Source organism: Hyperolius riggenbachi, chromosome 1 (genome assembly GCF_040937935.1).
Source record: "Hyperolius riggenbachi isolate aHypRig1 chromosome 1, aHypRig1.pri, whole genome shotgun sequence".
Taxonomy (NCBI): Eukaryota; Metazoa; Chordata; class Amphibia; order Anura; family Hyperoliidae; genus Hyperolius; species Hyperolius riggenbachi.
Window position 1 is genome coordinate 55,144,536 of NC_090646.1, and position 12,809 is coordinate 55,157,344.

A 12,809-nucleotide genomic window follows, 5' to 3' on the forward strand; every position below is an offset into this window, starting at 1 on the left:
CTCATTTTTTTCGGGTGACTTTAGGTTCACTTTAAGGGCTCTGCCTCTGACACAGGAGACATGAGTTCAAATATTGGTTCTTTCTGTTCAGTAAGGCCTAGTGCACACCAAAAACCGCTAGTAGATCCGAAAAACGCTAGCGTTTTTTGAAGCGTTTTTCTTTTTATTATGGAGCGTTTTGCTAGCGTTTTGCGGTTTTGTGTAGAGTTTCTGTGTAGCAGATTACAGATATTGTTACAGTAAAGCTGTTACTGAACAGCTACTGTAACAAAAACGCCTGGAAAACCGCTCTGATCTGGCGTTTTATCAAGCGTTTTTCCTATACTTAACATTGGAGGCAGAAACGCCTCCAAAATCCCAAAAATGCTGCAGCCTGGGAATTTGCGTTTCAGCTAAAACCGACCCGCTCTGGTGTGCACCAGCCCATTGAAATACATTACCCAAGCGTTTTCTCAGCCGCAAGTGTTCCTAAAAACGCAACCGAACCGCTCTGGTGTGCACTAGGCCTAAGCCAGCACCTATTCAGTGAGGAGACCTCGGGCAAGACTCCCTAACACTGCTACTGCCTATAGAGCGCACCCTGGTGACTGCAGCTCAGGTGCTTTGAGTCCACCAAGAGAAAAGTGCAATCTAAATGTTATTTGTCTTGTCTTTAGTTAGAGGGCTTTTTGGTCCATTGTATTCCCTTACACACTCCTAGAAGTTCTGGTTCACTACGAGCTTGCTGGGTAATGTGTAACTCCCAGACACGTGCAGAGGGGGGAGGGGGGGGGGCTCTTGGTGTCCAAGCACCCGTTCTTTTCAAAATCCCATAAAAAGGCCCCTTTGGCTGCAAAAATGAAGCTCTGCCCCCAGTCGTGATAAGCCCCACCCACTGCTGCGGGAAGCCCCACCCAACGGAAAGCTCCATCCCCAACTTGGACACTTTAGAGTAAAGAGGTGCCATACAGGATTCCTAGTGTAACCGTCCCCACAGTCGTGTGGTAGCAGGTAAGATGGTGTCTCCCTGACCGCAGTGACCTCTCCCTCCCCAGCATCCACAGTGACCTCTCCCTTAGCCTAGCACCCACAGTGACCACCTTATCCACCTAGGACCCACACTGACCCTACCCAGCATTAGCACTCACTGCAGTGATCCTGCCTCCCCCAGCACACACACTGACCTCTCCCTCCACAGCACCCACAAAGACCTCTCCCTCCCCCACTATCCACATTGACTTTTCCTTCCCCTAGAGGCTCCCTTCCTGCCCCTAGCAGCACCCATAGTTACCTCCCCAGCATCTAAACTGGCCTCTCTCACCCCCAGTGACTTCCCCTTCCTGCAGCACCCACACTGACCTCTACTTCTCTGAACATCCACCCAGGGCTGTGGAGTTGGAGCCGAGGAGTCGGAGTCAGAGCAATTTTGGGTACCTGGAGTTGGAGGTTTCATAAACTGAGGAGTCGGAGTCGGGAGTCGAATGATTTATGTACAAAATCCACAGCCCTGGCAAGTATTAGACTAAGGAGTTAGAGTCGGAGCCATTTTGGGTACCTGGAGTTAGAGTTGGAGTCGGAGTCGGTGATTTCATAAACTGAGGAGTCGGATTTGGGGTTGGAGTCGGATAATTTTTGTACTGACTCGGACTCCACAGCCCTGCATCCACCCACAACCCTTCCACCCATAGCTGGCACCCAGTGATCACACTCACATTACACCAAGTGCTTGCACCCAGGCCTGACATTGCACCTAGTACTCACACCTGCATGCAGCCTCCACATGGTACCCACTATCTGCACCAATCACCCACTTAACCAGTACCCGCACCCAAAGTACCTGCATTTAAAACCCATGTGACACCCAATGCCCACCTATAGCCAGCACCCTGTACAGGCATGGCACCAAGTATTTGCACCCATGTCACATCCAGTACCTGCACCCAGCACCCACATAACATCCAGTACATGCACCCAGATCTTTCATGGCACTAATTACCTGCAATCAATACCCGCATGACACTTAATACCCACCCATAGCCAGAACTCACATGACACCCTGTACCCGCACCCAGAACCCACATGGCACCCACCATCTGCATTCAAAACCCACATGAAACCATTACCTCCCCCTAGCCAGAAACGAGGAGGGGGGGAACGTGCGGCCACCGGTGACAGGTCTGACTGAATCCACACCATTGAATGCAGCAAGCGCTTCTGTGAATGGATGTATGTGTCAAGCAGAGGGGCTCAGGGGAATGGTTTGGGACAGCTGGAGAGCCAGGGAGGAGGAAAGGGGTGTGAAGGTCACAAGTCATTGCAGGGAAAGGGGATTGGTGGGGAAGGTCCCCCACCACTTGTGGTTACTACTGAGCATTTGGGGGGGGGGGCAAGGCCCCTTTTTTAAATTTGAGCACCCCCCACTTAAGGACCCTCTGCAAGGCCCTGCTTTAAAGTAAACCTGTAGGGAAGAAAAGCTCCTAATTTGGTAACTTCTGGATCCTCCAGAGGCTTCCTCACCCTCCTACACTCGGGCCATGTCCCTTCTGCAAAACCGTCCACAAGGGCACATTGACACTTGTTGCAGTAGCAAGGATCCGCTTGGGATTCGGTGGAAGAAGCTGATCTTGATCGGGTCCATGCTGCTGCACATGCGCGGGCACTGAGGATCCACAGGATTCTCTCTCCTGCGGTACGTAACTTTTTTTAATTTTTGAAACTAAAACTAAGGTTTAATTTAATGGGCGAAAATAACTTAAAAAAAAATTAATAGGTATAAATTCATTCTAATTGCGCGCCAGCCCTTTAACACAATGTTTTATTCAGATCGGAGTTTAAAGTCACCTGTAAAATTATAAGTAATTTTCCGAGGACGCCTTGCTAAAAGCACTGCAAGTTTTCGGCTATAATTTAGCTCGTTAAAAGCCGGCGGTTAGCATTGTCCTCGTCTGAGTGGCCTCCATTGTGCCGCTAAAGCGTCTTAGAAATTTTTGGTCAGGTTAACATGAGGGATTCTATTCTTCCCGCCTCCCCTCCCCCTTCACTTTTTTTTTTTGTCAGAGCAGGAAGACGGTGAATTATGGATGCGAAGGAATGGCTGCAACTTTACAGACCGTCGGAACTCCGCTACGCAGGCGGCGCGTTCCACAATGGACGGCGGCCTGCTGGGCTTTCTTGCAAACTTCCATCAATGGCAGCCTGGGACAGACAAGCTAATTAGCCGACGGAGAAAAGAAGAATCGGGCTGGCGTACCGTAGCAGAGGGCGATTTGTATGGCTGACGCAGGAAAAACTACATCAATTCTGTTCCTTTCTGTTTTGTCCTGGAGGAAGTATAGTGCAGTTTTGGAACGCACTGTAGCGATCTGTGTTTCTATAGACTTGTAGTTCTGAGGGAAGCCACGGTGCTGGGAGGATTTCACCTTATGGCGCGTCACATCTACATATGTGTTACTGGCTGACGGGATGACCTACAGTACATGCACATATGGCAGGAGAGGCGCGTTATTTAATGTATACAACTCATTGATAAAATGTATACACAGTTCAGTGCTGGGCGATTATTGCAAAGAGGATACGTGTGCAGAAAGGCTACTAAGTTAACGGAATCCTCTACAGGGTCCAGAGGTATCCTCTTCTTAGGTAATCCTGCTAATATTATAAACTAGCCGGTGGCCCGGCGTTGCCCGATTATGTATTTGGCCAGCGTTGGCTCCGCCCACTTTTCCTAACCCTAACACACAATTACTCAATTACTTAAAGGGGCACTATGGCGAAAGATTGTAAAATTTTAAATATGTGCAAACCTATACGAATAAGAAGTACATTTTTTCCAGAGTAAAATAAGCTATACATTACTTTTCTTCTATGTTGCTGTCACTTACAGTAGGTAGTAGAAATCTGACAGAAGCGACAGGTTTTGGACTAGTCCATCTCTTCATAGGGGATTCTCAGGGATTTATTTATTTTCAAAATCAGTTAGTGAATGGCAGTTGCTCTGCCCAACTGCCAAAAAACTGTGTAGAGAGCAGGGAAGCTGGCCAGCATCATTGTTTGAATCCTTTTTAGGGAATATCTTTATCCTACTGATATAATAAATGGGAAAATTCGGATGTTTGGATGTTTGTTACTCGATCACGCAAAAATGGCTGAACGTATTTGAATGAAATTTGGCACACACATAGTACATTACCTGGAATAAAGTATAGGATATTTTTTATTCCCATAACCAAAAAGGGGCGAGACAAATGCAAATTTCACTGGGAAAATGTAAGCTGCAGCCATTCTTACACTGTTAATGGTAGGGTTCTCAAACTTTACACAGTTGGTCACTGGGTGACTGGGAATAATATTCAGAAAGGTGGGAGGAGCCTACGAAAGCCAATCATAATTCACCTATTGATTTTCAAGGGCAATATTTACATTGCTGCCATTCTTGCACTGTTAATGGCACAAGCCTCAAACCTGGTACAGTTGATCATTGGGTGACTAGGGTTCAATTTCAGAAAGGGGGTGGAGCCACAAACAGCCAATTAGATTTGATTCATTCCAATGCAAATTATTGATGCCAAACACCGCAAAGCTCACAAACTTGGTAATTGAGTAATTGATTAATTGTGTGTGAGGGTTGGAAAAGTAGGCACAGCCAACACCAGCCAAATACATAAGCGGGCAATGCCGGATCATAAGTGGGCGGAGACAAATACAAATTTTACTGGGAAAATGTAAACTGCAGCCATTCTTACACTGTTAATTGTAGGGTTCTCAAACTTTGCACAGTTAATTACTGAGTGACTGGGATTAATATTCAGAAAAGTGGGTGGAGCCTACAAAAGCCAATCAAAAATTAACCATTGATTTTTCAGGGGAATATTTCATTGCTGCTATTCTTGCACTGTTAATGGCACAAGCCTCAAACCTGGTACAGTTGATTATTGCGTGACTGGGGTTTACATTCATAAAACGGGGTGGAGCCACACACAGCCAATATGATTTGTTTCATTTTAATGCAGGTTATTGATGCCAAAAACGCAAAGCTCACAAACTTGGTCATTGAGTAATTGAGTTATTGTGTGTTAGGGCCTGTACACACTGAAAAACGCAAGCAAAATCGCAAGCGCATGCGTTTTTAAAGTGCATGTAGTTTTAAAAACGCATGCGCTTTTGCCTGCGTTTCTTGTGCGTTTGCGTTTTTCTTGTAATTGCTGATTGGCTAAAGAATCCTTTGTTTTTTTTCTAGTTTACATTTCAACAGGAATCAGGAGATTGCAGAGTCTTCTGGGATACTGACTTCTGCAAAACGCAGGCAAAAACGCAAGCGCATGCGTTTTTAATGCGTTTTTCATGCGCTGCGCTTAAAAAAGCGCAGCAGGCACTGCGTTTGCGTTTTTCTAAAAACGCATCGCACCAGTGTGTACAAGTCATCACGATTTTCATTATTTTTCAAAAGACCTTGCGTTTTTAAAAACGCATGCGTTTTTAAAAACGCAGCGCAAGCGCAGCAGTGTGTACAGGCCTTTAGGGTTAGGAAAAGTGGGCGCAGCCAACACCAGCCAAATACATAATCGGGCAATACCAGGTCATCAGTGGGTGGAGACAAATACACATTTCACTGAGAAAGTGTAAACTGCAGCCATTCTTACACTGTTAATGGTAGGGTTCTGAAACTTTTTGCACAATTGGTCACTGGGTGACTGGCATTACTATTCAGAAAAGTGGGAGGAGCCTACAAAAGCTACTCAAAATTCACCTATTGATTTTCAAGGGGAATATGTAATTGCTGCCATTCTTGCACTGTTAATGGCACAAATTAAACCTGGTACAGTTGGTCATTGGGTGACTGGGGTTCAAATTTACACAAAGAGGTGGAGCCAAAAACAGCCAATCAGATTTGTTTAATCTCAATGCAAATTATTGATGCCAAAGACTGCAAAGCGCACAAACTTGGTCATTGAGTAATTGTGTGTTAGGGTTAGAAAAAGTAGGCGGAGCCAACACCAGCCAAATACATACCCGAACAATGTCAGGAAATCAGTGGGTGGAGAAAATACAAATGTCATTGGGAAAATGTAAACTGCAGCCATTCTTACACTGTTAGTGGTAGGGTTCTCAAACTTTGCACAGTTGGTCACTGGGTGACTGGGATTCATATTTAGAAAAGTGGGTGGAGCCTACAAAAGCCAATTAAAATCCACCTATTGAATTTTAAGGGGAATATTTAATTGCTGCCATTCTTGCACTGTTAATGGAACAAGCCTCTTGCACTGTTAATCACCTATACCTGGTACACTTGGCCATTGGGTGATTGGGGTTCAAATTCATAAAAGTGGGGGTGGAGCCACAGCCAATCAGATTTATTTTATTTCAATGCAAATTATTGATGCCAAAGAATGCAAAGCTCGCAAACTTGGTCATTAAGTAATTGTGTGTTGGGGTTAGGAAAAGTGGGCGGAGCCAACACCGGCCAAATACATACCCGGGCAACGCCGGGCTTCCAGCTAGTAAAAAATAAAAGCCTTGCTGAGAATCCCCCATGAAGAGATGGGCTAGTCCAAAACCTGTCACTTCTGTCAGATTTCTACTACCTACTGTAAGTGACAGCAACATAGGAGAAAGGTAATTTATGGCTCGTTTTACTCTGGAAAAAAATGTACTTCTTATTTGTCTATGTTTGCACATATTATAAATTTTACAATTTTTCGCCATAGTGCCCCTTTAATGACCAAGTTTGTGAGCTTTGCGGTCTTTGGCATCAATAATTTGCATTAAATTAAATAAATCTGATTGGCTGTGGCTCCACCCCTTTTCCGAATTTGAACCCCAATCACCCAATGGCCAAGTGTACCAGGTACAGGTGATTAATAGTGCAAGAGGCTTGTGCCATTAACAGTGCAGGAATGGTAGCAACTAAATATTCCCCTTGAAAATCAATAGGTGGATTTTGATTGGCTTTTGTAGGCTCCACCCACTTTTCTGCATATTAATCCCAGTCACCCAGTGACCAACTGTGCAAAGTTTGAGAACCCTACCATTAACAGTGTAAGAATGGCTGCAGTTTACATTTTCCCAATGAAATGTATATTTTTCTCCGCCCATTGGTGTCCCAACTTTGCTCAGATTTTGTTTAATTTCAATGCACATTATTGATGCCAAAGACTGCAAAGCTCACTTGGTCATTGAGTAATTGGTCATTGAGTAATTGTGTGATAGGGTAAAGAAGTGGGCGGAGCCAACACCAGCCAAATACATACCCAGCCAATGTCTGGTTATCAGTGGGCAGAGACAAATATACATTTCACAGGGAAAATGTAAACAGCAGCCATTCCTACACTGTTAATGGTGGGGTTCTCAAACTTTGCAAAGTTGGTCACTGGGTGATTGGGATTACAATTTAGTAAAGTGGGTGGAGCCTACAAAAGCCAATCAAAATTCACCTATTGATTCTCCGCATGCGGAAGTCTTTTCTAACTGCGCATGTGCAGAACGTTCCTAGCTAGGATTCAGAACTTTAAGTTGGGGTGACAGCGGATCAACAGAGGGAACCCAGAGGAAACTGTGGGACCTCACAGACTACAGGGGCTGGAAGACGCCCCAGGGAAGTAAAAGTCAGTTCAGATGTACTAATAATACCTGAAAATGAAATTCATCTGAAGTAAAACTTGTTTTGTTTTAGCCAAAAAGGATTGCCTATTACATTTCTACATTTCCCTCCCCGTAATCCTTCCTTCAAAATCTGACTAAGGCAGGCTTGCAGCAACCTTCCACCCTATCATCCTCCCCAGGATCGGGCGGTGGCAGAGGCGAGAGAGGCTCCAGCCTCAGGGCGCAGTGTAAAGGGGGGGGGGGGGGTGCACAACTCACTCAGCTATCATTCCCCTATTGTGTTTGAAGCAGAGAGAAATAAGAAAAGGGGATACATGGCAGTGACTGCAAGCCAGATAAGTAGAGATTAAGGTGTTGGGGGCCCTGGGGCGCCTCTTAGTCTAATAGCAATCAGTGTGTGAGGGCTGGGGTGGGAGGGATGGAGGGGCGCACTTTGATGTCTCAACTTTGGGTGCTGGAGGACCTTGTCCCGGCTCTGACCTTCCCTGAAAGTAACATACCTCTGGATAGCATAGAGCCTTCCCATTCCCATGTCTGGACCGCTGTTCCTCCATTGTCCACCGGGAAAGATATTTGATCTGCTGTCCAGATTTGCACATGTGCAGTAACGATGCACTTGTCCTCAGAACTAATCAGAGACACAAGTCGTTCCGAGGAGCTGTTTGGACAAACAGTTTTACCGGTTGAGCGCGGAGGAATGATGGGCCATACAGACGAACGGAAAAAACTCTATATATGCAAAAAGGGTGCAAAGGGAAATTTGGGGGCCTAAAAACCTGATAGTAGTATATGAGTAATTTACTGCAAATGACAATAAAATATCATAAGATATTGGTTAAAAAATGCAGCTATGCATAATTATGAAAAGGGGGGGTTGCGCATCCCTAAAAACATGCTGCAATGGCAGGGTTCTCAAACTTTGCGCGCTGGTCACTGGGTGACTGGGAATAATATTCAGAACAGTATGTGGAGCGTACAAAAGCTAATCAAAATTCACCTATTGATTTTCAAGGGGAATATTTCATGACTGCCATTCTTGCAGTCTTAACGTGGACCCAAATTAAAAATACAAGATTTCAGAAATAAAATCTATTTTCTAAATTATAATAATAAATAGCAGCCTTTTTTCAGCTGCATGATGACAAATATAAAATATTTTACATTTATTGGAGGAACCCCTTCCTTTCATATTGCCGGCAAATAATCCGGCACACTGGTGGAATAGATGGTGTCCAGCAAAGGAGGGATTGCTAATGGCTGCCACCTGTATAACCCTAGTTATGCAAAGAGGAGGGTGAAAAGTATGCACTGAAATGCTCATAGGCTCGAAGGAGTGTTTATTTATCTTTGTATGGGTCATTGAGTAATTGTGTGTTAGGGTTAGAAAAAGTGGGCTGGGTCAACACCAGCCAAATACATACCCGGGCAACGCCGGGTGACCAGCTAGTATTTAATAAGGAACAAAGAAAGAGTTGAAAGGCCAGTTGAATTAAATATATACTTTTTAATATCATTTGTTTGTTTTTTTAAACAAAAACTTTTTTCTTTTTAGCCACATTAACTATGTAAAGACTCTTCTGAGGACCTCGGGAAACAAAAATTACCCCTCAGCGCTTAATGGTGTCAAATAGTGTTGGGCGAACAGTGTTCGCCACTGTTCGGGTTCTGCAGAACATCACCCTGTTAGGGTGATGTTCGCGTTCGGCCGAACACCTGATGGTGTTCGGCCTTTTAAGTTCGGGTTCGCCCCGAACTACTAAATGGCCGCCGAACAGGGCCCTGTTCGGCCGAATACTGCCCCCCTATGGGGTCGCAGGCATAAGGGGGGAGCATGCCCCGATCGCGGGGGGGGGGGGTCGGAAATTCCCCCCACCCCCTCTGCTAGCGCTCCCCCCTCTGCCCGCTTCCCCATACAAAAGTTTAAGGAAGTAAAACAGTACCGGTGGTAGTGGGTGGCTGGCAGTGGGCGGCACTATGAAGTGAGTGACTGAGGAGGAGGAGTCCGGAGAGTGACGCGTTGAGGGAGGCCGGGCAGCGGGCGGTTCAGCAGTAGTACGGTACTACTCTGACTGAACTCAATAATGACTGTCTGAAAAATTCCCATGTAGCCAAACTCTGTCTATGGAAAACTGTTCAGAATGGGAGACAGATCCATAGACATCCAACTGTATTAGTATGGCTAGTGAGAATTTTTAAGTTAATAAAATACACTTGGTGTAATGATTGGTTCAAGGGTTTTTTTTTTATTAATATTTGTGTATTCTTTTCCATAGGTCAAAGTTTGGTTCCAGAACAGGAGGACTAAGCAGAAGAAGGACCAGAGCAGGGACTCTGAGAAACGTTCCTCTTCCACCTCTGAATCCTTTGCTACCTGCAATATTTTACGGTTATTGGAGCAAGGTAGACTCTTGTCCGTACCTGGACCCCCCAACCTGCTCTCTCCTAGTCAAAACCCACTAGGCACTCCATCAGCCAATGGGTCAAGCTTGGGTACTTCAGGAAGCACTTCGCCTGGAATCAGCAGTAGCCCTCCTGGAGCAGGAGCCTTCGCCCTTCAAGTCCCATCCTTAGCTTCTTCAACCTCTCCGAGGCTACCACCCCCCCTTTGTTTCCCTGGGCCCTTACTGGGAGGCCTCCATGAAATACCCCCAGGGTACGGACTGGGAAGCTCGGCATTTGAGCCTTACACCCGTCTGGAGAGAAAAGACAGTATCACCAGCAAAAAGCCAAGTTCCTAAGAGTTGTCACTGACCTGAAAAGGTGTCAAAGTCCACTGTATTTGCTTCCTGTCCACACCTAGTGACTGGTCTTGCAAGTCAACAAATATCAAAAGACTTTTTCAACCAAACCTGTCTAGTGGTGTGTGTGTGTGTGTGTGTGTGCTTGGTGTGTGTGTGCCTGGTGTGTGTGTGCTTGGTGTGTGTGTGCTTTCTGATTTTCATGGAGATGATGAAATCTTGAGCAAGAGGAATATGGTGGGTGGAGGCCCTTTTACACATTACAGTAGGCACTGTTTAATGGTCTGACATCAAATGTTAAAGCCTTTGTAGACACTCTGAGGTTTAGGTTACCTAGCTACAGTGTGCTTGGTTGTGAAGGTGAGAGTTCCTATGGGAAATGTATCTAAACATTGAAGAATTCAGTTATGGCCAGAAATATCAGCCAATCAGTCATTTTCCCTGAAAGTTGGGAAGGTTCCCCAGCTCCCAGCATTGGACCAAAGTGCTCACTGACCAAATTTTACTTGGTAGCCCAAGTTACAGATGTTTTCATTAAGGAATTGTGAGGGCTTGCAACATTTACAACCTGATAATGCTGTGTTAATTTAGTTACAATCTTACTGGAAGGACTTTTTATAAAGTTTATCCGAGGTGAACCTGATGTAAAACAAGAGACACTTATGTAAGAAGTCCATCTACTAAGTCCCTGGATCCAGCAGAAGCTTCCCACGTCCTGCATCATTGCTGTGGGGATCCCTGAAAGAAATTCAACAAGTGCTGGTCGGATATATTACATAGCCACACTCCTCTTCATGTGCAAGTGCAGATGTATTGCGCCTGCATGAGTATGGCCGTGTCTGTAGAGGAAGCCAGGAGCCGCTTGTCCACGAGTGGCTCTATGCTACCATGCAGGCACAACCATATGGGTGAAGCGTGGTTGAGCTCATGGTGGTCTCAAGAAGGACACAGGAAGCCTCTGGAGGATCTGGTTGTTTTGACATTAGGGTCACCTCGGGTTTACTTTAAGTTCTGAATCCTTTCCTGCATCCTAAGAAAGTCACATCCTTTTGGAACCAGAAACAGAGGTCATAGGTGGCTTTCCCTACTTTAAGCTCTGTTCAGCCATTTTGCTGCTACCCAGAAACCAATAAGAGCACAACTTTTGCCAGAGGAGGCGCCCTCTGGTTTCTGGGTGACAGGAAGGGGTAGGACATAGAGAGGTTCACGCCTCTTTATAGTTTACGGCAGGACTGGAGTACTCCATAAGCACTCCGGAGTGATCTAGAACTACTTGCAGCCTGCTTGCAATATTTATGACTGTAAAATTATATAGAAGGCTCTAATATGCAGGTGCCAGACTAAGGTGTCAGTTGCAACACACACTTGCCTAATTTGATGTCCTGCACTATTCCAACAGGTATAACTTGCTGGACAACTTTTTCTTGTGTACAGCAGGCCCCTCTCCTCATGCAGGATGACTGACCAATCACATGGCTGGAAGGGGGGGGGGGCACCTCTTTATGCTAATTCTGGAACTCTGAGGATTTGGACATACCATATGAAGAGTTGGAATAAGCAAGGACATTGTGATACATCTAATTATGTAAGAGACAAGACTGGCACCTTATGATAAGGGCTGTATATAGTTGCCTTCTCAATGATTTTTATAGGGCAACTTCATGCCATGTTAATGCACTTTTCAAAATTTCCTCAACCGGACAGCAAAGGTGGGGCAAATAAAACCGAAATCGACTACATCCATGCGCTCATAAATTATTAGAGTTGTGCACAGCAGTTAAAGAGGACCTCCACAGTAAATTGAAAAGTAAGCCAGAATGACACTCACTATGACTGTTCCCTGTCTTTTTTTTACCCAATGCAGCAATGGCTGACTACTCAGTCTAGCAGCAGGGAAGCATAGAGGCAGCTCTGGAATGTAACATACTGAGACTGACACTGCACTACTTCTCTCTTCACCTCTACTCTCTGTGCTAGGCTGGCTGCTGATATTGTGGGTTTTATTTTTACACCAGAGGTCTACTTTAATTATTAGCCACCACACGCAAAGGGCAAAATGGTTGATAAAGTACCGTATTTAAAGTGAGAGGTAAAGAATGTGTAGCAGACAAATCTTATGAACGTAAGGAAAAAAATTGACTTTAACTTACCTGTGGCTTCTTCCAGCTCATCTCTGTTTTTCTGCTGTCGCCCCAATTAAAGTCCAAACATACACTAAGGAGCACCCTCCAGGCTCTAAACAGTTTGAAGTGTGTGCCAAGATCCAGGCCCCTATACCACAAGGGGCAAAAATGTATAATACCTGGAAGGATCGGCACCACACAAAAATATTGTATTTATAAGCTCTTTAGATCTTTATTGGATTTAATGCAATAAAGATCTAAAGAGCTTATAAATACAATATTTTTGTGTGTTGCCGATCCTTCCAGGAATTGTTGCCCCAATTAAAGTCGGCAACCTGTCTGGGTCACACACCATGGCGCATGCGCTGTT

General features: G+C 45.2%; 1 protein-coding gene across 1 annotated transcript in view; it reads left to right on the top strand.

The window, feature by feature from the left end:
- VAX2 (ventral anterior homeobox 2) overlaps positions 1 to 10,426 on the top strand; it is a 174,827-nt gene extending 164,401 nt beyond the window's left edge. Inside the window, exon 3 of the mRNA XM_068274425.1 lies at positions 9,852 to 10,426. Within this exon, the coding sequence (XP_068130526.1) occupies positions 9,852 to 10,316 (465 nt within the window). The 3' untranslated portion in view covers positions 10,317 to 10,426. The remainder of the gene's footprint in view (positions 1 to 9,851) is intronic.
- Positions 10,427 to 12,809: the final 2,383 nt, after the last annotated feature.